At 49.9% G+C, this 27,372-nt stretch overlaps 5 protein-coding genes across 5 annotated transcripts; 2 read left to right on the forward strand and 3 right to left on the reverse strand.

The window, feature by feature from the left end:
- Positions 1–6,196: 6,196 nt before the first annotated feature.
- Positions 6,197–7,539, forward strand: LOC120676516 (zinc finger CCCH domain-containing protein 18-like). Its single transcript, XM_039957842.1, has one exon. It carries the CDS (start codon positions 6,253–6,255, stop codon positions 7,135–7,137), a length of 885 nt encoding a protein of 294 aa, XP_039813776.1. The 5' UTR covers positions 6,197–6,252; the 3' UTR covers positions 7,138–7,539.
- Positions 7,540–8,476: 937 nt separating this feature from the next.
- On the reverse strand, positions 8,477–11,132 carry LOC120676558 (replication protein A 14 kDa subunit-like). The gene is made up of 3 exons (XM_039957891.1): positions 10,950–11,132; positions 10,087–10,344; positions 8,477–9,024 (listed from the first exon to the last, which is right to left on the reverse strand). The coding sequence occupies exons 2-3, from the start codon at positions 10,340–10,342 to the stop codon at positions 8,960–8,962; spliced, it is 321 nt and encodes a 106-aa protein (XP_039813825.1). The 5' UTR covers positions 10,343–10,344; positions 10,950–11,132; the 3' UTR covers positions 8,477–8,959.
- Positions 11,133–13,641: 2,509 nt separating this feature from the next.
- LOC120676567 (ATP-dependent RNA helicase DEAH12, chloroplastic-like) lies at positions 13,642–17,486 on the reverse strand. The gene is made up of 4 exons (XM_039957900.1): positions 17,270–17,486; positions 16,619–17,186; positions 14,216–14,997; positions 13,642–14,074 (listed from the first exon to the last, which is right to left on the reverse strand). Exons 1-4 carry the CDS (start codon positions 17,401–17,403, stop codon positions 13,966–13,968), a joined length of 1,593 nt encoding a protein of 530 aa, XP_039813834.1. The 5' UTR covers positions 17,404–17,486; the 3' UTR covers positions 13,642–13,965.
- A 1,186-nt stretch (positions 17,487–18,672) lies between these two features.
- On the reverse strand, positions 18,673–19,791 carry LOC120676536. The gene is made up of 2 exons (XM_039957863.1): positions 19,503–19,791; positions 18,673–19,405 (listed from the first exon to the last, which is right to left on the reverse strand). The coding sequence occupies exons 1-2, from the start codon at positions 19,686–19,688 to the stop codon at positions 19,013–19,015; spliced, it is 579 nt and encodes a 192-aa protein (XP_039813797.1). The 5' UTR covers positions 19,689–19,791; the 3' UTR covers positions 18,673–19,012.
- A 2,874-nt stretch (positions 19,792–22,665) lies between these two features.
- On the forward strand, positions 22,666–26,364 carry LOC120676467 (phospholipase A1 PLIP3, chloroplastic-like). The gene is made up of 5 exons (XM_039957762.1): positions 22,666–23,693; positions 24,324–24,833; positions 24,947–25,006; positions 25,145–25,561; positions 25,689–26,364. Exons 1-5 carry the CDS (start codon positions 23,076–23,078, stop codon positions 26,223–26,225), a joined length of 2,142 nt encoding a protein of 713 aa, XP_039813696.1. The 5' UTR covers positions 22,666–23,075; the 3' UTR covers positions 26,226–26,364.
- Positions 26,365–27,372: the final 1,008 nt, after the last annotated feature.

Raw genomic sequence — 27,372 nt, forward strand, 5'->3', positions numbered from 1 at the left:
GACTAATATGCTCAAATGTACTCCTAGTATCTTCCCCACTGAATTTAACAAACTCAGGCAACCTAAAACCAGCAGGGTATGCAACCGAATCAAACGAAGTAGGATACGGCTTTTGGTATGTGCGGGTTTTACTTCTAACATCCACTCCAAAACTTTCCCTAAGCAGATTAGCCAAATCATTCTTATAATCAGTAAGCATTTTATCGAAATTACTCGAAGAATTTGGCTGTGTGGATGTAGATACCTCTCGCTGGTTTGAAACAAACTGACCGGATGGACCGGTCGGACCGGTCGGTACGATCGGTCGAACCGGTTGGGGGGAACCGGTCTGACCGGGCTGATATACCGGTCTGACCGGTCTCTGCCGGTTTTGCCAACGCTGCACATATCGGTCAAACATCTCGTCGGAGATAGGACCGGGGTGTGGCACTGAATTCCTGGAGATTTCTGGTGGGGTGTACTGAACAATCTCGTTCGTTCGGCTAATGTTGGCCGAACCAGGAATACTCATAATAGGATCAGTGTATGTGGGTGTAACAGTTTGACCACTGAAATAATTTATCGGCATCCCATATTGAGGTTGACTCGTAGGAGATGCTGCCGATGGTTGAGGAACATAAAATTCAAAAGTAGAAAGAGATGGAGGTTCATCGGCTGATTCTGGTTTCTTACCAGCCGATTCCCTTTCCTTAGAGCTAAGCCAATTAACCCAATAAACATCACGCTCAGCTAACAATTTCTGAATTTGTTCCATAGTAACACCAGAAGGTGGAGCAGTTGCAGCAGATGTTACCTCAGTAGATGCATCCGAGGAGGTAGAAGTGAAGTCGATCTCTTTGATCTTGGAGACTTTGCCGCATCGACCGACCTTGATGCTCGCAAGCGCCGCTTGTAGATCTTCTTCATCACGCTTCTTCTTGCGCTCCTCCAGCAGCAAACGAACGTCCTCCGGAAGATGCTCATATGAAGGGATGATGTTCTCCTTGTCGATTTCTGTGTTGGAGCCCATCTTCTTTGGAGTAGATTAGATCGGTTCTATTAACCAAGATCTTTCTTCCCCAGCGGAGTCGCCAAAAAGTATGTTGACGCAAATCTCGGTCAACACACGAACGCACTAGATCGGGCGGCGCGAGAAAGAGCTCGATGCAGCTCTCTCTGTGTGGAGCGGTCAGACCGGTCTAAGGGACCGGTCCGACCGGTCGCCGGTGAGAATCGGCAACGGCCGACGAACGCGAACCCGGGAAAGACCCCGTCAGGGTAGGCGCACGTAGGGTTGTTCTAGGATCGGCAGGCCACCTAGAACGCCTTCAAACGTCGCAGAGACGAAGGAAGAACAGCAGATGGGGTTGGAAAAGCTAGGGTTTGGAGAAGAAGATAAAAAGTAGAGTTTGTATTGATTTTGTTCGATTGTATTCTCTAATCGGCCGTGACCCTTTATATTTATAGGGTGGGTGGACTTATCCCGCAAGAAATCCTGTTTACAGATCTAAATCTATAAAAATCTCTAGTTGTACTCGGAGTCTACCTGGACCGGTCAGACCGGTCGGCCCCTGCCGGACAGGCCACAGTGACTTGACCGGTTAGACCGCTCGGTCATACCGGTCAGACCGGTTGATGCCAATTTTGGCTGTCAACAGATGTCGACAAGGAGACGCCCCTCATTCTTGGGCGCCCGTTTCTAAGCACCACTGATGCTCGCATTGACGTGGGAGTTGGAGTAATCTGCTTCCATATCAATGGGAAGGAAGAGAAGTTTCACTAATATTGAAACGGTACACCACTAGAAATGTTGAACTGGTACATTAAAATATTGAAATCATAAAATAAATAATAAATAATAATATATTGCATTAATTGAATCGAATAGCGTGGTTCATGTGCATCTAAAATTGGATGTCTCGTTTAAAAGAAAACATCGGTTGAAGTTTTAATCTAAATTAAGCTTTCCTTCCCGCTTCTTGCACTCATGTTCTGACACGTGTTCACCGTAAGCTGTTGTCCGCCCGTGCTGCATGCTCAGCATTACGCACCTGTTAGACTGACTCCAACAAGACATGCAAAATGGGAGAGGCATTCCTCCGTTTACATCATACACACAGTAAATTCATCACCCCCGTAAAAATTCTCGTCTCCAACAGCTTAAGGAAAAGCAGATGCATCACCGCCGGCCGTTCCTCTCGCGCGCCGCTCGTGAAGCCAGCGAACGCGCCGCCCGGACAAGCCACACTCGCGGCCGGGGCCGGCCGGCCGGCGAAGCCCACGACAGCGTCGTCCGACTCCGGCGCGGCCACAAGTAGCTTAAGAATTTGTGGCGAACAGCCCACCAAGGGCGAGCACACAGCTGTGCTGATTTGCTCGTTCCAGAGTACAGGAGAACGATGAACGCAAGAACAAAGAAGAGAGCGGATGAGGAATCAAAGAAATTTGACGAAAAACAAAACGACTTGCCCTCAAAACTAGCAGAGGGGATCACGACAGAGTTGAGAAGCTATCCCAAAAGAATCATCACCCAATTCCAACTCAAACTCTAGGAAATCTCCATCTCGTACAAGAACAAATTTTTTCCCAACAAGACGAAATACCATTCAATCTCTGAGCTCTTGCCAAATTGAACAGGTTTACCTAGAGGAATCGATCAGCACATACAAGTGCTCGTCATGGATCAACCAGAAAACACCAAGAAGCATCCGGCAGAACGCCTTGGCAAGAGCGCAAGAACATCTTGGCAGTAGCTCTCCTCCCAGCCTAATGTATCAAGCGTCTGCAAGACAACTACCTGAAGGTTCAAATCCCCAGCATAATCGGTTGGCACTGGCCTCGCGGCCGGGCGGAGCACCCGCACTCGCGGCACGTCCGGGCGGAGCTCCTGCGCTTGCGGCCCGGCAGAGCTCGCACGCTCGGGCCCGCGCGGCTGGTGCCCGTTCACGGCGGAGTCGGAGGGGGTGACGGCGGGGGACCTTGAACGAAGCGACGAGTCGCGTCAGAACCTGCCTTCCTCACCCGCGCGGCCGGCGCCGGAGCTCGCGGCCAGCGCGCGGCGGATGGAGCGGAGGTGAGCAGGGGGCCGTGCTCGCCTCCGCCCGTCCCCACATCGACGCGCCGCCACCAGAGCTCCGCCCTGCCGCCCCCGGAGTCACCCGTCCCTCTGCTCCTCCGTCGGCCTGGAGAGGGAGGGAGGCGGCGGGAGGACGGGCCGGCGGGGGAAGCTCGATCCGCCTCGCCGGCCTCTGCTCCCCAGCCCTCCTCGCGGCGGCCGGCGGGACCTCCTCGCGGCCGGCCTTGTCCCTCCTTCCTACGCCCGGAGCTCCCTCCTCCCTCGGCCGGCCTCCCTGGCCCCTCCCTCTCCCTCCCCTGCCGATGCCTTTGAGGAGAGAGGCGATGCAATTTTGCTTCGTCTCTCTCCTCGAAGACAATATGCCTTCCGCGGTTGCCTCCTCTGTTGGAGGGGTTATCTCGCGTGCACAGTGCCTAGCAGAGGCAAAAATACTTATGCGTGAGAGTCTTAGTAGAATGCAATCTCAGGGTGTGTTTAGTTCGTAAATTTTTTTGGATTCTACTATTATAGTATTTTCGTTTTTATTTGGTAATTAGTGTTTAATCATGGACTAATTAGGCTCAAAAAATTCATCTCATCATTTATAGCTAAATTGTGTAATTTGTTATTTTTTAAACTATATTTAATACTTCATGGATGTGTCTAAAAATTTGATGTGACGGAGAATCTTGAAAAAAAATTAGAACTAAACATGACCTCAGCCATCCAATGATGCTGCACGGATCTCAGTGGAAGGGTCAATTGACTCAAATCTTGTGGAAGATGAATAGAAATGGCCAGCTCGCTCGCTCGGTCTAGTTTGCAGGCCCACAGAAAACGGAGAGTGGTTCGTTTCATGGGCCCAGCTCTAACTTCACTTCACCCGTTCAAAATCATTTTGAAGCTTCTTTCTGGCCAGGACAAAGCTCCAGAAATCAGAATGGCGCAAGCGCGCTTCCTTGAGAAGCCCAAACATTTGCATGCCTCCTTCATTTTTACTTCTTTTTTTTTGGTTGACTATAAGGTGAGTCAAAACGTACACGCTATGTCGCTATCACATGAACACATGCACATCAAAAAAAAACAACCCAAAGTATCCACCTCTGTACTGCCACTCTCGTAGTTGATTTCCTTTTTGCGTCGCACGTCTCCGTAGCCAAGCTTCACGAGTTGCATATTAAATCGTTGAAAATTCTAGTATTACGGTATTACCGAAACATCTAGAGAGACCCACCGAGCACTCATCTAACGTTTTACTCCAAATTTTAACTGAGCACTGCTCTCCATGCTCTGCATTCGTTCATTCTGATGTGAGACTGACCCTCAGTTCTGTTTTGATATTTCGATATTTCTAAGGATTGAAAGAGATGAGCATGAGTTGGTTGCGACGAGTAGCTATTTTATCCTCTGAGCTTCTTTTTTTTCTTTGTGAATGCTTATCCTTTCTGAACTATATATGGCCCACACCAATCGATTGATTAGCTTGGGGAGGACGTGTGCATCACTATACCAGCAGTTGCCCCGTAGACTCCTGGATGTGAGAGGCTGAGAGCAGACCGCAACCAAATCTAATAGCCCTGACCTCCAACAACCACCTTTATCATACTCATACACATTCAGCCTTCACATAGTTTTCTTCGTGCCGTTATTCTTTTTTACATAAAAAAACTATGTGAGAGTTCTACTTTTATATATACTTACAATTACATAAAAAATGTTCTACTTTACAATAAAGATTCTTTTTCAAGAACACGTAGGGAACTGCGTTTAGGATTTTATATATATATATATATATATATATATATATATATAGACACACACACATAAACTGAAAAGTCAAGGAGAAAGATGAAGAAGAATACAACGAGAACAATCACCGGAAAATAACAAAGGGAACACGGAACCATAAACTGGTGAGCTAATTAGCAGTGGTTTGGATTCCCTGCTCGGAGCGAGGGCGATTTTCATATGCTTGATCAGCAGGCGGCCGGTAAACATGCCGGTGGCACCGCCATTAAGCCGACAGGGCCCAAGATCATCGAGCGAGCCACCGTCGTCGTCTCCTCTCGTGCAAATCCAAACGGGCTTTTTTCTTGGATTCGTAATCTTTTTCTTGTCTAATTGTCTCGAAGCGAAAAGCGACGAGGCATGGCATGCCGGAGCCCTTTATGGGACTTGCAATCCAAGGAGTGTTTGTGTACTTTGGCTTCAAGGTCTCCCGGAAAGCTGAAAGAGGCTAACAGCAACTTTTATCTTGCTTGCCGACAGACAACGAATGGACAGATGTAGAGAGAAGCGTGTAGGAAGAAAAAAAATCACAAAATGGAACAAGAGACATAATTGTTAGGACCTTAAGGGCAGTAATCTTGCAGGAAGTCAAAAACATGGTGAGTATTTTCTTTTGTGAAACAAACCGAGCAGGAGAGCTACCGATTTATATTAAAAAGAAGATAAAAGTTCAGATTGAGCAATACAACAAAAGATGAATAGGTCGAATTGGAACGCCTCCCAACGAGAATTGGAAAGCCGTGCAATCTTGCTAGTCTCGTCCCCGCTCCCCATTGCTCGATCTCCAACCAGGAGACGAGCCATCAGCGCGCGCGTGCTGGTGCTCCTCACGCCCGCCATCTGAAGTCTACCGAACGAACAAGCAAACGCGTCGTTCGATGATCGGAGTCGCCGGGCAACAAATTAACTGCTGACCCGCCGGGGCGTCAAATCGCCATCGCACGCGCCGATCCATCGGTTTAATCCTCGAGTTTTGATTTGGTTTTAATTTTTCAAGCCGTTTGCTGGGAAAAAAGTTCGAAATTCAAACTGCGTTTATTCTAAAATTAACGAGCAAATGAATTGAAGGCCGCTTTATGAGCTACGCTGCAGCTCTGCGTTCGATGGATTTTCAAAATCCTCGGCGCCCCACCAACTGGTGATGGCCGAGCAAACAGAACTTGTGCAGGGTGGAGGGGAAGTTACGCGCAGACACGAGCAAACAAACGAAACGCGGCAGGAGACCACGTCCCGGCACACGATCCATCCAACCGTCCCCGCCGTTACACGTGCCCTCCTCCCCCCTCCCTCGCCCATGCACCTCACCTCACTCGCCGCCCGCAGCCTGCTTGCCTTCCCTTCCCTTCAAAACCCCGCGCGCCTCCCGGACTCCTGGCTCTCTCTCTCTCTCTCTCTCTCTCTCTCTCTCCGCCCGTTGGCCTCCGCCGAGAATGCAGGGCGACGCGGACGGCCACTACTTCTTCTTCAGCGCGCCGGCGAGCCCCGTGCACTACATCCTCCGCTCCCCGCCCTCCTCCACCGCCGCCGCCGCCTCCCAGACCCAGTTCGCCGCCCCCGCCGATGCCGATGCGGATTCCTTGGCGGCCGCGGGGGGCGAGTTCGAGTTCGCAGCGCGCGGAGCGCCGGGGCCCGAGGCCGGCGCGGCGATCATGAGCTCCGCCGAGGACCTCTTCGTCGCAGGCCGCATCCGCGTCCGCTGCGGCGGCGGCCTCTCCCCGATCCGCCAGGAGGGGGCGGCCGAGGGTCCGCAGGAGGAGGAGGAGTGGGAGGTATGCGGCGGTGGCGGCGGGGACGCGGAGCGGGAGCGCGGCGGCGGACGCACGCCGCGGGCTACCCGACGAGCGAGGTCGGCATCCCCGCCGCGGAGCCCGCGGGCCACCGGGGGCGCGGCGGAGACGTCGTCCGACCCCTTCGCGTCCTCGTCTTCCTCCTCTTCCTCGTCGTCGTCGTCCTCGGCGAAGAACATCCGGCGGCGGATGTCGCTGCGGGACCTGCTCGCCCGCACGGGGCCGGATCAGGCGCCAGGCGCCGAGATCAGCAGGACGGGTTTCTGGCCGCCGTCCATATGGCCGTCGCGGTCGTCCAGGAAGACGCTGCTGCCCGGCCCGGCCCCCGCGCCGCCGCAGCCGGGACGCCGGTCCACCTCGTCGGACAGGGCCGCGGCGCCGGCGCCGGCTAAGAGGGCGCCGGGCGGCGGCAGTGCGCGGCGCACCACGTCGCTGCCGTACCGCCAGGGGCTCGTCCTCGGATGCCTGGGCTTCGGGGCCCGGAGCTACGGGCTCGCCAAGTCCATGCATCCCCTCTCCTCCCGGTGAAAGCGCAAGGAAGAATTCGATGAGGTGTGGTCAGGCCAAAAAGAAAAAAAAAATCGTGGATTCACGGTGTTTCAAGAAATTTCATGGGTTCCATGGAAAATGATTCGATTTCAAGTAGCAGTGCTTATCCATGAGACAAAAAATCAAGTATGTAAATTGAAATTTTGCAATTTTTCATGATATGCTATGGAGTATGATTAGTTTTTCATTTTAAAGGGAACAAATGCAAGATTTAATTTTGTCGGGCTTTTGTTGTCCATTGGTGATTCCTACTAGAAACCTCCATTTGTTCTTGTGTCGTTTGGTTTGATAGACGGAGCTTTATATCTCTTGTAATGAGTCTTAACTAACTGATTGCTGGGTAATCGAGGCGACCAATATAGAGTTGAGGAATGATACAAATGCTACTCCTGAAACTTGTTCCGCTAAATAATATTCCGTAGGCTAATACAAATCCCACAAATGGCGAGTAGAAAGGAGTTGGAAACATGGGAGAGAAAGATGGATAAACTCGCCGCGGTGCAAAGACATCTGCAGGCTGCAGCTGCTTGAGTGACATACGGTGTATGATCATTTCTAGAATCAATAAGACCAGTTCCAATCGTGTGGTCCTGAGAGATGAAGTGAAAGGCACAACCTGAACGTTGTTAAACCATTGTTATCGCCATCAACCATTATTTATTCCGCAAAGCTTGGTGTTCATTTATTTCTTTTGGGAATCCTGGTACTTCGTTGCAGAAGCGGAACTGGGTTGTGACAAATGCAGGACTCCGGATGAAGCCAAAGAGAACAAAAGAGACCTTTCTGTTCTTTTATTATGCGTCTTGAATTTGTTCCCGTTGCTGTCAGGTGAAAGATGGGGCATCGCAGTCACAGGATTACACTTTTATAGGTATAAGATAGCAGCATGCCACCAAACCATCCACTCTGTTAAGTAAGGCAGGCGGTATTGATCCTAGTGTTGAAACTTTGAAGGATCTCCTTACAGGAATCATTCAGCTTGGCTCGTTGGTCATCAGCATTTTTTTTTTCAATATCTGAGGAAATCTGAAGAACGGAAAAACTGTGGGCGCATGCAACTAAAAAACTGTCGAGAGATAAAACAGAACGATATCGTGGAATTGACACTCGTTTAGTTATCCCTAACATGGAGAATCTAAATAGCAAAAGCCACTTTTGGTAGCTCTTTCCATACCAAACTAGCTAGCAATAGCTGATATGGACCTTAGAAAAACAACACTCTTCACCAGCATCATCATATATGCCACTACTGAGTAACCATCACGTATAATAAGTGGATTGAAGGGAATCTGCAGAATCACTAGCACAAAAACTTAAATCACAAGCATTAAACCCAATAATTTCAACAGAAAATAGGGTTTCAGGATCTAGCAGCTTTGATACTACTGAAGTTTAGTAGCTCCTGAACCTGAAATACAGATTCACATGTCTGAATTAGGTGTCAGACCACAACATCAAACCACAATTTCTTCAGGTATCTCATGCAATTAGCACACATCAAGCTGCATGACCATTACGGCAACTTCTCAGGATCCAAATGCACGTGACAGCAACATAAAGCATAGATTTGCTTTGCTTAGAAGCAGGAAAGACCATAAGTTCTTCGACTAGATAGATTTCGCTTGTCTTCATAGTCCTAACACTGCTTGGGTTAATACGTACTAATAGCTGTCCAATACTGACTTTTAAGTAACAGTACTGGGCTCAATGCCAGAACATTTAGCAAAATCTTAAATCTAGAGACGTCATCAGCATTGAAAAAGCTTTAGTCGGCCAAAGGTCCTCCGAACAATGATGACCTCTACAGGAACAGATGCTTGAACTTGTCACTTGCGAGCTTGCACAACCCATCAAATGCCTTGGCATCTGCCAGATAAACATGGCGAAGACAAAAATTGTGTTATGCGTAGGGGAAAATGAGTATGAATGTTGTGTAGGATAAAGCTGTTGCAGCAAGAGGCAGCATGAAAGAGAGCCTAAGTACAATTATTATTTGCACCTGAAGTGCAGAACAAATACATCTAAACAAACTTCACACCATTGGTGAGCTCCTCTTATTGTTAGTGGAGATAACATGATTAAATTTCCCACCAGATAATATGGTTCTCATCCTGAAATACTTTCTAAGATGACGGTTGAGAGATTTAACACACCACTTAGGGGATAAGACTAAAACCTTGCAAAGGTAGCTAGAACACATTAAAAAAATAACAAAAGAAGATCCACATTCCTTGTAACAATTTAAGCCAATTTTGGTCTAGGTCAAGAAACACCCAGCATCTAATTGTAAATCTAATTTCCATATACACATACTGAGAGCAGTTTGAATAATTGAGGGGAAAAAACTTCTTAATCTGTAATTGTGTAAACACATAAATCACTCAGGCTGCTCTGGTATTCTAAAAATCAGATCAAGTTCTGATGGAAAAACAGATGTTTGCTCATCATACCCAGGAATAACAAACCCAAACATTTAACAGGTTAAGGGGAAAAGGGGACAAAGAGTACTTCTTTTTCACTTGCTCCTTATTGTACATAGGTTACCGTTAAGAATGAAATATGTACACTACAATAATGTAATGTCATGGAAGATATCATTGTTCGCCTAAACGGTCGTTTAGCCCGTTTAAACGCTACACAGTGGCACACCGTTTCCGTTTAATTGGTTGTTTTCACCGTTTAAACGACCGTTTTTCCCGTTTAAACACCCGCTTTGCCCGAATAATGGGCTAAACGGTAGGTGACCGACTGTTTACCGTTTAGCGTTTAGGATAACACTTCAAGATATAAGAGCTAACAAGCTTGAATGTTGGAAAGTTTAAACCATGAGCAAGCAGAATATGCTAACAGTTCACATTACTATGATCCACAGGACATTACTATGATCCACAGGACAAAGACAAACACCATAGGTGTGTCAAATCTCACCAAAGTTGGGACCAAAATCTGTGCAAACTTCAGCGCGGATGGTCTGGTCGTTTTCAGCAATTCCATAAACCTCCATGAAGTGCGATACAGGAATGTCCATGGCACTTTTGATAGTCAACAGACGCCCATCAGTGGACTGGCCGACAACCATTCCACCTTCAATGCGTTGGACTTGAACCACCGTGCGCACTCTTCGCCCAAGAAACATTTTCAGAATCTCTCCATTGACGAATGCTGCAGGGCTTGATGTGTCCATCTCTGCAAAAGTTGGCAATTCAGAATTTCAGAACTGTCAATGTAATTGTAATCTAGTACTATCATCTAGCAAACAGAGAAGCAAATAAATTAATTATACATATCACGTCAAACCATTATTTCAAAGACAGCAGTATGATGAACAGGTGCTTGGAGAGGTTCTCTACAGCTAAACATGTACGAGACTTTATTTTCAACACTACGAAGTCTCTGATGCATGCGTTGGCAATGTGACTTGTAAATGGCCTATAATATTCATGCACCCTGAGCTAAACGTTTTGGGTGTTATGGATGTGATACGATAATATCTGCATGGCTAGAAATTCACAAGAACAGTCTTCAGAATTTCTGCCAGCACAATTAGCGTGAAAATCACAGCAAGACATTTTGCACAACAACACATGCTTGTTCAAAGTACAGTACATGGAAGGGGCGGACCCAGCATAGGACGTGGGAGTACACGTGCACACCCGATAATTTTTTGCAAATCAAATCGAACTTACTAGGAAATATATTTCGTCTGGGACAGATCCGAATGCAAATAGCTTCGTTAGGGTTTGGGGTGCTCCATTCCGCACGGCAGAAGGGAGGAGAAGGTGCGGGCATACCTGGTGAGTGTTCGTCGCCGGCGGAGGGCCCGGCGAAGACGTGACGAATGGCGCCGCCGCTCGCCCAGTCGGCGCCGCCAGGAAAGGAAGACCAAGGGAGGGGAGAGACAGAGAAAGGGAAAGGGGGAAGAAACGGAGCCGAAGCCGGCGAGGGTTTTGGCGAGTCGCCGCTGCTGTTGCCAAAATTTCTACCGGTGACAAAATGCCTGGTGTGATGGGGTTAGCTGGACTGGGCTTTAAAGCTCAAGAAAACCACTAGAAGTAGTAGAAAAGGTCCAGTTGGCCCAAGTTCGATTTTCAACTTTCCAACAAAAAACAGAATTCCATTTTCCGTAAATTTTTGAAACCATCAGATTTTCTCCGCTGGATGGTTCTGACGTCTCTGTAGCGCCACATAAGCCCGTCTTACGTGACCCTACGTCATATGTGAGATGATAAATCAGACTGAGTTGGTAGTTTATTAGTGTAGAGAAATGTACTTTATTCCACCTATAACAAAAATGGTCTATTGCAATACTGCCCTTGTTTTGAGCTGTAATTGCATGTTTGCCTCTATTTTTTGAATCTGAAGGTTTCACTTGACTCTATTCCGTAAAGAAGAGTTAACGGTGTTAAGTGCAAGCTGAAAAGACAAAAATGCTCTCAACATGTCAATTGCCCCTGTTCCGTGAAGGAGAGAAGGGGGGCTTTTAAATAAAAAAAAGGAAAGGGCAGGGGTCTTTGGGCAATTTTGCTCTTCTTCCTCCTCTCTCCCGTGAAATAGAGGAGGGGGGCAGGGCGCCGGCGACGGCCCTCGCCGGCGGCCCAGGGCGCGGCGGTGCCCGGGCTAGGGGGAAACGGAGAGGGGGCCGCGGGGAATCAATTCCCTCCCTTAATTTGGGCGGAGGCAGCCTGTAGGGGTGGTGCGACGGCGGCGGGCGAAGGTGAGCGGCGGCGGCCATGGTGGCGGCGCTGCAAGGTTGGGGAGGGGGCTAGCGGCGGCGGACGAGCTTGAGGAGGTGGACGGGGTCCTACCCTTGCCCTCACCTCGGGCGAAGAGGCAGCGAGGTGGCCTGGCCATGGCGGCAGGCGGCACTGGCGGGCGTGGCGGTGGCGCTGCGGGGCTGGGCAGGGGCGCTGGCGGCGGTGGGCGAGCTCGTGGAGGGGCGGAGGTGCAGTGGAGGCCTATTTATAGGTCGGGGCGAGGTGGGAGGAGGGGGTGCGGTGTTGGTGCCCGGCCGGTGAGCTCGGCCGCATTAATGGCGTGGGGGCGTGGCGGTAGCCTCCGCCTCGCCGAGCGGCCTGCCTCCGCGCGAGTCCCCGCCCGCCTGCTGCCGCGCCGGTCCCCACCCGCCTCCTCCGCGCCGAGGGGCCCGAGCCGCTGCGCCAGGGCCCGCCCGCCTCCGCCGCGCGCGCTCCCCGCCCACCTCTGCCGCGCCGTTCGCACCACCAGCACGATGCCGCCGGCCGCCGAGTCATGAAGCAGAGGAGATTGGGAGGGGAGTAATGTTTTGGATAAGGGGTAGTATAGTCTTTTCCCTTTTTTTCTTTTTTGTGAAATTTTTTTGGGACTATTATTGAAGTCCATCTCACGGTGTTGACAAACAGGGGCAAACGGTGCCTTCAATTTTGAAAACCAAGGACAAACATGCAAAGTTAAAAAAATAAGGGCAGATGTGCAATTACAACTCAAAACAAAGACAGTTATGCAATTGTCCCTAATAAAAAAGTTAACTAAATATTTTTCATCCCGAGTGTCATTGAGAAGGAGAGAGAAGAAAGGAAGCTGGGCCGGTGCTCAACTGATGTGTTGAGCAGGGGCGAAGCCACATTCACTTTCCCTGCCTCCCTGGTGCAAATGCAAATGCACCATGGTGAAAACAAATTCCTAGTACTTGACTCAAATTTTACCATTGAAATTATATCAATTTTGTTCTATGCAATGGAAAGTGCAGAAGCACCAGGGTCATTTCAATCTTTGCTCCATCTTGGTGTCGAGAGGGGAAAGGGATCGGGTGAGGAGAGGGAGGCGAGTCGAGCTAGGTCATCTGATCCTGGCAGATTGAAAGGGAAGAAAAGAAAAGAAAGGAAAAATGAAAGGTATGAAAACAAAAAAATTTGAACTTGATTGAAAGATAGTACAAAATAAATGCACCAACAAAAAATGCGTCAAAGCATATTATACCTACATTAAATTCTAGAAAAATCCTTAAATCCTGAAACAAAATCAAATAAATTCTATTAATTTTAGTAACATTGAAATTGTGAATTTTAGTGTGTTGCACAATTCCATTGCATTTCAACGTAAACATCAAATGCTGCCTGCCAGACGGTCTAGTATAAGTGCCATTTTAATTACATACTCCAATCAAATTCTCTTTCAAATTCGGAAGCCTTTTTTTTTGTTCCTGAATGGAAATATCTTATACGTCACGTCCTCACCCCCGACACTAACCTTGCTTTTTAACATGAATTCAAAACGGTTCCCCTAAAAAAACTCAAAACGGTTCGAGCACTTCAGCTCAAACTGGTAATGGAAAAAAGGAAATCATCAATCATCAATAACATATATTCTTCAGAACTGACTATCACGGCAAAAAAAAAAGATAAGCAAGATGACTGATGCGAATTTGGCTAATGTTGGGATCATGCCACCATGGGTGTCAGTGATAAACACAAAATAAGCAGCAACGGTAGTAACTTGGGCTCTTACTGAAGATCAGTCATTTCTTAACATATACTAGTAGTTTAAAACAGTAAAGCACGTATGCCATCATCCCAATGTATTCTGCTCAGTCGACGCAACTAAAACAACCAAACATTACGGTCGAGGTCCTGCTCGTCTACCGCATGCAAGTAGTTGACTGCTTACATATATACTACTAACTCAATTAATAACTTGACAGTTTCTAGTACTTAAACCCCCTGCAAAATGGGCGGTAGTTCCAGTAACCCAAATTTCTCCAGCTAGGACACCCTCCATCACCAAAATGAGACTAATCAAATCATCCTTCTGCAGCCTAGTAAACCTATGCAATCATCTCTGAGCTGTGATGATATTGCGTTCGTCCCACAGCAAGCATGAGCAGGTTGCCTTCTTCTCCTTCCATTCTTTCCCACAAGTGTAGCAGAATTCATGGCCGCACCTAAAAAAAGCAACAAGCAAATTTTCAGAAGCTGGAGTCAACAGGAAACCCTATAAAGCATACCAGTTAAGAAAACCATATAAACCATGACAACTAGAGTACAGAAATTATGCAACCGAGAGCAAAGAGAATGGACCATACACACAGGTTATGTGGTAGCAACCCTCTGCAAGCTCAATCATGTGCCTGCATTTGACACATTGCCGCCACAAATGTGTCTTTGCAAGGCTCTCTAACCTTGTATCTTCTGGATGAGCATGGGTGTAATGTGTCTTGTACTCATCGCAACTCATCATGTCATGCCATGGGACCATACAACTCATGCAGAAAGAGCCTCTGCATTTGACACACTTCCTCAACGTGGCAGCAGCAGCAAATGTGTACTTCGAACAGGATTCTTGCATTGGATGGATTACTTCACTCAAGGACATCAAGGCTGAACACTTGGGGTATGGGCAATAAATCTTTTGACTCGGTACGATCTGTTCTTCCCTGACTCGTTGCACCATAATCTCCAACAGCAGTGGTGATAGGAATGCCTTTGATCCTTCCACACTTAGCTTTGTGGTGCAACCATCTTGTGGGCAAGATGGGAGCATTCCATGGAGTAGCTTAACTTTCACGTGCTCCTTCATGCAGGAGAAGCAAAACCGATGTGCACAACCTTCAACTGCATGAATTTTTGTAATGTCAGCGTCTTCCAAGCAGATAGTGCAGGTCTCTCTTTTTTCGTTGCTGGCATTGACAGCAAGAGCTTTGGCAATCTGAACAGCTATTGAATCTCTTGCTAATTTGACCACATAACTGACTTGGTTAGGCTCAACAAGTGAGATTTCACATAGCTCGAATTTCCTCCGGACTGTCAGGACCTGATTGACAATATCTGCTAGCTTCTTCCCTGATGGACGCCAAATCCCAAGCATCTGCCATTGTAAAGATATTAGGGAATAATCACAAGAATGCATTATCATATTTGAGGAGCACATACAAGGAGATACAATCATCAGACCATAATAGAATAAGGCATTCACACACTGGATTTGAAATTACATGTCCTTCATGCATTATTCACATACCACAGCTGATGCACAAGGGGACCAAACATGTATTGCGTAAGCAACATCAAGACTGGCATTTAACTACACTAAACTGTGATATATCACCCTTAAAGGTTCCAATTCTTGCTGAAAAAAGAAACCGTAAAACTAAAAATCATCATAAACTTGTCTAGTTGTAGATGCGACATTTTAGTCTTGACCTACATCGAAGTGTTTGCATGTACTAAGTGCTCCTAGACGATCTGTTCATATGGTGTTTTGGACACTATACAATCTCCTGAAAACAACTTTGATCATCAATATTAGCACTAGGCTATTGTCTTAGCTTGGTCGTAGAGGAAATGAGGCTATGGGGTTTAGCTGGTCTAAGGGCATCACCTTGTATATTGCCCCGCTGCTTGGCGCTGTTTAGCTCCTTGGTTGATCCAGTTAGTGGTCGTTTTTTCCTTTGTGCAAAGGTGCTACTGGTGTTATGTCTTATAAGCGTATGAGTGAGTTTGTGCGGGTTGGTTTTGTTTCTGTTGGGACTCTTTTACCCCTTTTCATATGCAGCTCTCTTGTGTGTTCAAGAAAAATAAGTACTCCTAAAATATCTGTTAAAGAAAATATGTTGTTTGTCTCCATTAAACAACTTTACTTATGATGACATCCACACTTAGTAGAGAACGTGAGGTATTGAATTTCAAAATTAGCTGTCATAATAACACAAAAAATAGAAAACCACACAAGTTCAAAGATAACAGTCAACCACCTTCAAGTCTCAATTCATGTCGAATATCCCTGCTAAAACATAGATTGCACCCTTCAGCTAATGTGGCTCAAGCTTGGCAGTTGGCATCCAACATGGTTTTTTTTACCGGTAGAGAAAAAATTTCGGCACCTGCCGATAAATACGAAATTTCGGAAATTTCGTATTTATCGGAATTTTCTATTTTAAAAATTAATTAAATTTGCGCAAAAAACAAAAAAAAATACTATACCGGTATTTTTCCTTTTCTCTACTCACCGATAAAAGCGAAATATCGGAAATTTCGGTGAAATTTCGCCGATATTATTTTCCCTTATGCTATCTCTATGAATGATAAAGGAGCTCGACCCACTTGCTGTGCCTATCTCTTGTTTGTGCCAACCCAAAAGGAGAGGCCAAAAGGATACCAAGAATTTGAAGCCTAGAAAACAGTCAAAGCAAGTGGACTAGATACTAGGCTTGAGCAAAATGGGCTATAAAGTCTAACTTAAGGTATGTGACCTCCCAAATGTCGTCCTGTACAAACCATGGTACTGTATTCCTCTCCTCTTTGCTAAAGTTCCAATAGGATTAGCAAAAACGAGCAGCCGAAATATCAAATATCCTAATTCCTAAACATACGAAAGCATCATCACCAAATGCAACAGCTACTAGAAACATACTCAATTCAATCAGAGAATTCTCTATTGTGAGTTTGTGACAGTCTCGCTTTCGGGCAACTCGGGAAACATGACATACATGGTTGTGCAGCGTCTTGTGATCGGTGAGGACCTTGACGTTGCGGATGTCCAGCTCCAGCGCCGCCTGGAGGCCCTCCAGCAGCGCCATCACCTCCAGCACCTCGCCGTCGCCCGCAAACACCTCCTCCACCGGCTTCTGTATCCTGAGCACGACGTTCCCCTGCGGCCCGCACAAGGCCACCGCCAGCACCGCCAAGCCGGGGTCCCGGTCCCTCGGCCCCACCGCCTCGCTGCTCACCATGCCCTTGAAGAAGACGCTGAAGAGCGGGCTGGACAGGGACGAGGCTAGCTCCAGGGGGCGCTCGAAGTAGTCGCCGTCGTGGGCCCAGCGATCCTCCGGGATGGCGGCGAGCTCGCGCGCGAAGAGGGCGTCGTGCGCGGCGATGCGGACGGAGGCTGCAGCTTGGGAGTGGGCAGCGCGGCAGGCGAGGGCGTCCCGGCGGTCCTGCTCGGCGAGCGCAAGTTCGGTGGCCTGGAGCTCGAGAGCGTAGGCGACGTCGGAGGAAGGCTCGGGGAGCGTGGGGGCGGCTTGCGTCCAAGAGGATGTGGCCGCATTGGGAGAGGCACTCGATGGATTGCACGATGATTTCACCAGTTCCATGATTGCACCAGATACGTCTCCGCAACGGAGGTCCAGGTATGGGCACGGAGGGAGGCTTGGATGGCTTCGTCGAGCTGGAGCTGAAAGGCGTGGTCGAGGTCGCGGGCGGAAACGGCGGCGGAGGAGGCGAGGGCGACCTGCTCGCGCAGCGCAGCGAGGCCGTCGTCGCCGGCGGCCGTCATCGGAATTCGGTACGGGAGCGGGGGATGGGAAGGCGAGGGTTTTGATGTGATTCCGCCGGGAAGGGAACCACCGCGGCACCGCCGCTAGAGCAGTACTAGAGCTGAAAGGCTGGACTGGGCTGGGCTGGACTGGATCTGGATTGGGCTGGGTTGGGCGTTTTGCCGGTGCGAAATGAAGGGGGGAAAGGTCTATTTGACCCTCACCTATCTATTTATGCTTGCCAACCTAAAGCCAGATTTACCCCTCAACTTTTGAAACTTGTGGTGACGTGAGCTGAATGAATCTCAGGTAGTAGCAATTTTTTCGAATTCAGATCCTGTTTGGATCATATGATTTAAATTAAACTTTAATGTATTTGGTAATATACAAAAACAAGAGGGTAAAAAAGTGTGCTAAATTTTTAGTCACCCCACAACTGACCATTAGTTCTCCATACCCATCTAATTCGAATTAAAAGTAGGAAAAACCAACCATGTGAGAAACAACCAGATTACATATGTCTACCTTATCCCTTCGCACATGTCGAAAAGGTGGACTACCTTTGTCTTCCAGTTAACTTTTCGTTCTGGAATTCAACGTTCAAACTAAACTATAATTTTAAGTGACCTAAATAGGATTTTATTCTAGGATATAAGCAACACTATTGTTTCTGTGGTAGGCAATATGCATGCCTATGGATAGCGAGACACTCACGTACGTATATAGTGATTTCGTCAATTTTAAGATTGCGGTTTAATAGAGTTGCATAGCTATATTCATAGGTTTAAGTATATATGCACATCTATCTCTATATTGTGTATAAAAAAACAATCTACTAGGTGACGCCATTGGATATGTTTGTAGCTGTGTTTCGGTGCTGGTGTTCCTGGTCCTCCTGTTCATGTATATTAAATTATGCCAAAACGCTGAGACTCCCAGAGGGTCTGTTTAAACAATGGCCATGTTTGGATCCAAGAGCTCGAGCTATTTGAGCTGGAGCTAATTAGCTCAAGTAAATAGCCCTCTAATAAAATAGCTCTTGACATATTTGGATCCAAAAGCTATTTAGCCTTTAAAGCATCTTTTCCCAATCAATGGAGCTCTATTACCTCTCTACAGTGGGCCCACTTGAAATAGCCCAAATAATCACCTTTTGGGTGGGATAGTTTTTTGAGTTAGGCTATTTGCAAATAGCCAAGAACTAGCCCTCATATTTGGGGATTTTGAGCTATTTTGGACTATTTTAGGCTAAAAATAGCTCTAGCTCTTGAATCCAAACACGTCCAATGATAATAAAATTGGAAGACTTGTATTTACCTGAAGCTTTCCATCGATCTACTTCTTGTCAATCAAACAGGTAAAGAGAACAAGAACAACTTCTGTTCATGACTTTTCACGCGAGTACTAGCGTAGCAGATTTATTTTGCACTTCGCTGTAGCAGCAGTTCTTCTCATTCCGCTGCAGGACGAGTGGCCGTGGTCGATCATGTACAGGTCTCCGTCTCCTATCTCGATGCATCAAGTCGATTCATGCACTGCGGCTAATAACTAATTAGTTACACTACCACTACACTATGCTTGATCCGATCGAGTAGCAGGCACCGATGTGTGCTCCGTTGATGTGATCGGTCACGCCCACGCGAGGATCGCGGCGGCCGCGCCCAGCAGCGGCGGCGGCGGCGCGAGGCTGCCGACGAGCGAGGCGGGCCGCCGGGCGCCGGCCGCGCGGCCGTAGAAGTACCCGTCGCCGTAGTTGTCGCCGCCCGCTCCGAGGCGGCGCAGCAGGTCGAAGTCGCCGCGGAGGCCCGAGCGGCCGCATCCCCGGTCGAGCGCGGAGCGGACGTCGGCGGCGGTGGCGCCGTTGTAGAAGCGGAAGTTGCCCATGATGCCGTCGACGCAGCGGAGCACGAGCTCCGTCTCGGCCAGGCAGGGCCCGCCGCAGAAGGCGTCGGCCGACCCCGGCGGCACGTCCAGCGCGCCCTGCGGGCCCAGCCTGAACGAGCCCTGGCACCCGCTGTAGATCTGGTTGTCGCATGGGCACGCCATGATCGATCGTTACAGCAGCTCGAGCTTCAGATCTTATCGAATTATTAGACAGTGAGGTGATCCGTGCACTTACGTAGCGGTCGTCGAAGCAGACGAGGGCTCTCCCGACTATTTCCGGGGCGTCTCTCTTCTGGCCATGGAAGGCGGCGGCAGCAGCCACGGAGCCATCTGATGTGCAGCAAGGGACCAGCAGCAGGCAGCAGGAGATGCACGCCAGCAGGAAGCAGCACAGCGCCCGGCTGCTGGGAACGGACGCCATGGGAGGAGCCAGGCTCCTTGCAAGCAAGCTCTCGACGCCGAGGGGTGCGGAAATATGGAACGGTGTGCCGGCGTGCGAGGAAGAAGAAGGGCCGTGTGATCGAGCAGAGCACCACCGTTGATTGATCGATCACTTGATCTGAATATATATAGTGCCGTTCGGGGTTACACAGCTGCGCACGCATGTCGCTGCCGTCCGATCGTTGTCCGCCCATGCGCATAAGCTGTGGTTTGGCCAGTGCACGACCGTTTCCACCAAGCCCCTGCTCCGCCGCGCTCCGGTTTGGCCCTGGTTTCCTCGGGGCAGGCCAACTAACCTGACCAGATCACACGAGATGCTCCGCGCGCATGCCATCTTTTATAGTTGCCTCAGCCGTGTCCCTTTCGGCGCACCGACGATCTAGAGCCCCTCGACCCGGTGCTCTGCGTCCTCCGTGCTCGGCGCACGGTCACCTTCTCTTCTGGAATCGTTTTTCTGCAAGAACGTGCTCTTTCATGATGGAACGACATGTTGCTTCGGCGGTGAATCCTCTCATCCTCTGACACCTGATTGAGACTTTGCGAGGGTTTTGTTTTCAGCTAAGGTGTGGGGGGTGTGGTGAGGGTCTGGTGGCCCGGGAGGAACCTACTCGTGCGCGCGCTGACGTCCGTGCATCCTCCAGGTTCGTTCTCCCGGAGTCGGGAGAGGTGGAAAGGGACGGAGACGACGAAGACGCGACCCGTGCAAGTAACCACCAGTCAGGTCAGGGGCACACCGCGAGCACGGTTCGCCGTCTGCTGGGCTACCTAGGAAAAACCTCACCAAGGCACCCAAGGCAAGGCTTGGGCAGTGCAGTGGTAACCGGCAGGGTTTACCTTATCGATAAATAAAAAATATCGGAGGTGGGTAATAAACGAGAATATCGGATATATCGGAATTCTATTGGTGATAGAAAAAAAATTCGGACAAAATTTAGAGAAAAAACTCTCATTTTGTGCAGAAATAAACATAGATTTTTTTTCAAACCATATAGTCTAAAAAACTATACATAATAACGTAGAGAAATAAAAGGAAATAGCCGGTAGGGAGACATGTCTGTTATGTCGGTTCTCACTAGAATATGAAGGATTGGATGGTGGAATAAAAGCAAATGAATGGATTAGGGTTAAAAGATGGTTACATGCTCTTTTTACTTGTTATAGTGGGTAAAAAGTATGTGCACAAGCTTCTGGGTTAGTCGAATGGAGTGTTAAATTTAAAATAGTGATATTTTTAGATGATAAACTAATTCTATCAGGACTCATCGGTAAAACAGAAATATCGGAATTATCGGAAATCTATCGGAGGTGAACCATGGTAACCGGCACTATCTCAGTTTGTTTCATCAGGCAGAGGCATATGCATGCAACTCGCACCCTGAAGGAAGGTAGCGCGACGGGTCAGAGGTCGACACGAGCACCTGCTTCGTGTTTCTGAGAGGTGTATTGACCCCCCAAAAAAAAATGACCTGCACAGCTGCACATGCTTAATAGCCTGTCTGCAGTTGCAAATCTCGAAGGTGGTGGGTTTTTTTTTTTTTGGAGATTACACAGTAGAGGCCGAATTCTCGTCCCGGAAACGGGCCTCGTGAAGGGAAACGAAAAGCCTGTCCATTTCCGCGAAGAGGAAAATGACACTAGTAGGGACAGGCCGAATCTCCTCCGGCCTTTCCACCGAATTGGGCTTTAGTAGTACCCCCTCCGGCCCGTTGCTTCTGCGGCCCATTTTCAGCCCACCGGCCCGTTGTTTCTGGACTCCCCGCCTCGTCCGCGAGTTTGAGCCCGTTGCATGGCGGGCGCCCGCGCGCCCAGCACGTGTACGTCCGCGCAAGCGGCCTCATCCGCTGACGTGTCGCACTCGCCCCCGCTCCCGCCGGCTGACGCGTCCACGCAAGTAACTCTCCGGATCTTCTGCGCCTAACGGTTCACGACCCCCCGGAAGGGAAACGGACGCGGCGCTGCTGCCGTGTGCCGACCTGCCGTGTCACGCTGACCCGCGCAAGCTTACCGAAATTGCAAGCGTTTATTTATCCTTTGGCCTTGGATCGCGTCACGGCACTGTGATCCAATGCCACGGACAGACATGTCTTGTTACATAACAAACAAAACTCCACGGGGAAAACCACGAGACTCTCACCGTCTTCTCTCTTTGTTTTTTTACTTTTTCTTTTTATTTTTCTTGCAACAATGTTGAATCCAGATGAATACTCCATGGTCGCTTTGTGATCATTTTTCCGTTTTATCTCCCACAATGCTATGTGTTTGATTGGTTTGGGCTCCAAAATTTATTTATCCTACTAAATTGTGGCCATGCCAAAATACGGATATGGAAAATTTATTTGCCAAAGCATGGCAAGAATAGCAATTGGTTGGATGCTAAAATGTACTCAGTCTCTATTTTAAATTATTATTTTTTTATTTTTTAAATGCATAATTTTTTCATGCATCTAGATATATATCATGTATGTCTAGACATATAGTAAAATTAATATATCTAGAAAAATTAAAATAAATAATAATTAGGACGGAAGGAGTAATAGCTAAAATTTTGACCATCAATTGGTTTGATGTCAAAATACAAATACCATAGGGAGGATCAGCACCAACAACTAAGATGTGGACGAGCTAAACATCGCCGATTTGGGAATAAATTTTGATATGCCGATTTTTGGTATTCAACCAAACGAACGTCAAAATTTTGGATATACCCACACTCTAGCAAGTCACATTTCAAGATCCAATTAGAATCTGACCCTTGGTTAGGTACCACTGCTGCTAAACGTAGGATTGTGTCTCAAGAACACATAGCTGACGGTGTGGGACACCATCTCAGCTGGAATCCGCACCCAAAAAGCACCACAAGAAAACGGGAAACATCCGTGTCAAAGGATCCCCACGAGCAAGCAACCAGCAGATTTTTCCTCCGCTCACAAACGATCCGCAGTCATCGCCTACCTCAACCCACCTCCCCTCTTCTCCATGTGTCTCCACGTATATAGGAGGAGCTCTCCTCCAATGCGCCTCCCCCCTTCTCTTCCCTCCCATCCCCGGCAGCCAGGTCTCACAATCACCGCAGCTGGGCAGCCGCTGTCGGTCATCAGGATCTACTCAGGTGAGCTGAGGTAGGAGAAGAAGAAGGGTTAACCACCTGTCCACCCAGCCGGCGAGCGATCCCCACAGGCCACAGACCACGGCGTCAGCCAAGCCGCCTCGAGTCCCGGCAGCCGTCGGGGAATCCTAAACTTAACCGCGCTATTATTAATCAGCGGAGGCTTAACCGCGCCCGAGTGCTCGTGCGCACGGGGGAAGGCGAGGAGGAGGCCACGTCTCGGAGGCGCGCGCGCCCAGGGGGTGTGGGGCGACGAAGGCCATGGACGCGCTGAGGTTCGTGCGCGCCGCCGCGCCGCCGCCGCCGCAGCCTCCGGTGGCGCCGGCCTCGGTGCCGCCGCCGACGATGCCGGCGCAGCAGCGGCGGCGGCAGCAGCAGCAGCAGCACCCGCCGCGCGCGCCGCTGCTCCGCCTGTGGCCGCGCGGCGGGGGCGGGGCCGGGGGAGAGAAACCGGCCGCGGCGGGCGGCGCTGTCCGCGGCGCGGAGCCGAGGAGTAGTCCTCCGCCCGAGGAGGAGCGGGAGGCGGAGGCGGGCGGGCGCGGGCAGGGGAATTCGAACTGGGTGCTGCAGATGCTGCGGGTGCAGCCGCGGTGGGCGGACGCGGCGGACGCGGAGGCTACCGGCGGCGGCGGCGGCGGCGGCGGCGGACGAGAACCGGAGGGGGAGGAGGCGGAGGCCGCTGGCGGTGGCGTCGAGGAGTGCGCTTCCTGCGGCGCCGGGGGCGAGGACGAAGGCTGCGCCGTCGGGTACGACGAGGGCGAGGTGTTCGACCGCGCGTCCTTCTCGCGGCTCCTGCGGAAGACGTCGCTCGGCGAGGCCAAGGAGTACTCCATGATGTCCTACCTCTGCAACATCGCCTACATGATCCCCAGGATTCAGGTAACATCTTCGTCGCCAGCTTCTGCTGTAATTTCTTTTAGAGGAACGCTTCTGCTGTAATTTCACGCGCCAAATCGCAGTTCGTCTATGGCGAATTTGGTCTGTTCCTGATTACTTTGGGTAAATTTGGCTCATGAGCCTTTAAGGCTTTAATCATGCCAGGCAGGTGTCGTGATCTAGTTCATGCTGTGAATTTTCAGCGTCAATGCTGGTTCCAGATGGTGGTATTTTTCTAGGAATGTTCAAAGCTAAATTTAGCCTGTTTTGAAGTTCGTTGATTACTTTTCTGCGAGTATTATTTTCCATAAGTTACTCTTGGATTGATCCATCTCTGAAATACCATTTGTCTTGTTACCGATTGGTTACTTGTCATGAACTGCTTTTCTGGCTTATGGATAGTAGATAATTAAATTTGATCTAAAGAAGAACAGATGATCATGCATATATGTGACCCTTCAGATCTCCTATTTGGTTGTGATGTGGTTTTTGTCTTACTAGTTGCTGGTTGCAGCATTACCTCATTGATCTAATGTAATTGAATTGGCGTTGCAAATATCCTACCTATTTCTATAAAGTTGCCTTTTCGCTGTTTAACTTGCGAATTGTTTGCTTACGTGCCGCCCATCTCAGCCAAAATGTCTCCGGAGGTACAATTTGCGGTTTGTGACTTCGTCAGTGCAAGACAAGGCCAGAACTATCCCTGAACAGAAGCAGGAGCATAACAACACAAAGGATGAATCTCAAGATGAAGTATCTGAAGCTGTCGGCAATGCTGCATCCACAAGCAAAGAGGATCGCATTGGCCTGGGGATAAACCCCTTCGGTGCGTACCATGTTGTGTCATCTGCTGCATCTTACTTGCATTCCCGGGCCATGGGCATTATGCCATTTGGTTCTAGGAATGATGTCAAGGAAGATCCGATGGCCATCATGGCATTTATGAACGGTGAGAATGGTGAAGGGTTAAGTATGGACGAAGCCTCATTCGTGGCCACAACGAATTCAGTAACTTCCATGGTTGCGGCAAAGGAAGAGACAAGGCAAGCTGTCGCAGATGATCTGAATTCTTCGAGATCTTGCCCCTGCGAGTGGTTCGTTTGTGATGATGATCAAAACAGCACAAGGTACTTCGTGGTTCAGGTAATGCTCATGCCCAAATTCTCATGATGGTTCGATAGTTTCCTGTTTTTAATACTTCTTAATGTTGTAGCTTATCTTGTGCCACTGCGGTTTCTTGTTTGTGTAATCTGCAGGGCTCAGAATCAATTGCTTCTTGGCAGGCCAACCTTTTATTTGAGCCTGTCAAATTTGAGGTATGTTGCTAGCTGTGGCTAAAATTCAGTTTCATGTAGCTCTCACCTAGGATGAAACCAATGCTGCACAAATGTTGGAAGCACGAGCAACCAGATTGAATGAAGCAAGATCATGAACATTTTTATGCGATCCTGCAGGAACTCGACGTGCTAGTTCACAGGGGCATATACGAGGCTGCAAAGGGGATATATCAACAGATGCTACCATACGTGAAATCCCACCTGGAAGCCTGCGGCAAATCTGCCAGGCTGCGGTTCACCGGCCACTCCCTCGGCGGGAGCCTGGCCCTGCTCGTGAACCTGATGCTGCTGATGCGGGGCGAGGCCCCCGCTTCGGCACTGCTGCCGGTGATCACGTTCGGTGCCCCGTGCATCATGTGCGGCGGCGACCTCCTGCTCCGCCGGCTCGGGCTGCCACGGAGCCACGTGCAGTCCATCACCATGCACCGGGACATCGTGCCCCGCGTGTTCTCGTGCCACTACCCTGACCACGTCGCCAACATCCTCAAGCTCGCCAACGGGAACTTCCGCAGCCACCCGTGCCTCACAAACCAGGTACATACATGTTCGTGCTCTAGTTTGCTTGTGTTCTGATCATGTCACATTTCTGTAGCATTTGTGTTGTGAACTACGATTCGTCTTCAGAAATGTTGTTGATCCAATTCCAACTGGCCAACTGCAGAAACTTCTGTACGCGCCAATGGGTGAGGTGCTGATCCTGCAGCCGGACGAGCGGCTGTCCCCGCACCACCACCTGCTCCCACCGGACAGCGGTATCTACCGCCTGGGCGGCGGTGGCGGCGGCAAGTCCTCGTCGGCGCCCGGCGACGCCTCCCTGGCGGAGCTCCGGTCCGCGCTGTCGGCCTTCTTCAACTCCCCGCACCCGCTGGAGATCCTCAAGGACGGCGCCGCCTACGGGCCCCGGGGCTCCGTGTACCGCGACCACGACGTGAACTCGTACCTCCGGTCCGTGCGCGGCGTGGTGCGCAAGGAGGCCCGGCGCGCGCGGGAGGCCGAGCGCGACCGCTGGCGCCTCCTCCTGTGGTGGCCCTTCAGCGTGCACGGCGTGCTGCCGTCGGGCGCGGGGCGCCGCGGCGGCGGCGGGTTCGTGGACGCCGTGGCCGAGGCGGCGCGGCGCGCGCACCTGCTGGCGGTGGTGCTGCTCCCCGCGGAGCTGCTCGCCCACGGCGCGCTCCTGGTCGTCGCTAGGCTCAGGTGATAGGGGGTTCGATCCGTCCGTCCGTCCGTCCATTGGACCGTCGATAGATTCATCATTCACACGATTCTTTTGTAACAGAAACGCGTCCCCAGGACGCATGTGAAATGGAAATAGAAACTTTCTTTCATTCTTTCAGAAATTTTCTCTGCGTTTCCGTTCTCACGACCCCAGCACCAGCAGGCAGCAACAACAAAGAAGGGGGGGGGGGGGGGGGGGGGGGAGATCTCGGGCCGAGCAGCAAATATAGACCACACACGGCTCCGTTGCGTTCACGTACGTAGTAGCTGCCGTAGAGCACCGAAGAGAAGCAGCGCACGTGTACCGAGAGCGAGCGAACACGCCGACGCAAAAGGAAAGGGTTGCCGTTGCTATCGGCGCAGGTAGGGATGAATACGGTCGGGAACGGTCGGGAAAACCCCTCAACCGTTCCCGCAACTGTATTTTTTGGTCGGGAACGGAAACGGGAACGGGAAAATCGGACGGGAAAACGAAATCGGTATTACGGGATATCGGGAACGGAATCAATCGGTCGGGAGCATGCCGATTACGATCGGGAATCGATAACTCAAAACGGGAAAATACATACAACCACTTCAGACATTTAACTCGATAAAATAATTACAACTATGCATAAATAACATGGAAACAAGACTCGTATAACTAAGAAACACAGGTAAAGTGAATCACGAATTCACAATTCACGTTGGAACACATGCAAACAACAATTCACGTTTCCAACACAGGTAACACAGCCGACTACGACAAATACGGGAATTCCCGCGGGAATTTTCCCGGCTGAAAACGGGAACCGTGAAAACGGTCGGGAAAACACCCCAACCGTTCCCGTTCCCGCCCGTTTTCCTGTTTTGTTTTCCTATTTTCCCATTTTTTTCGCAGAAACGGTATACGGTCGGTTTAAACGGTAAACGGAGCCGGTCGGGACGGGATTTTCCCGTCCCATTTTCAACCCTAGGCGCACGCGCACACCCACAGCTAGCACAGGCTCGGTTCGCCGTCGGTCCGGATCGAGGCACTCGATCCGGCCGTGCCCGCCGCGCGCACCGCTGGCAAGCGGCAAAGCCCACGCGCACGCGGGGCGCGCCGAGCGCGCGAGAGCTGCCAAGGCAGGAGTCCGCGCCCGCGGTCG

This window comes from Panicum virgatum, chromosome 5N (assembly GCF_016808335.1).
Source record: "Panicum virgatum strain AP13 chromosome 5N, P.virgatum_v5, whole genome shotgun sequence".
NCBI lineage: Eukaryota > Viridiplantae > Streptophyta > Magnoliopsida > Poales > Poaceae > Panicum > Panicum virgatum.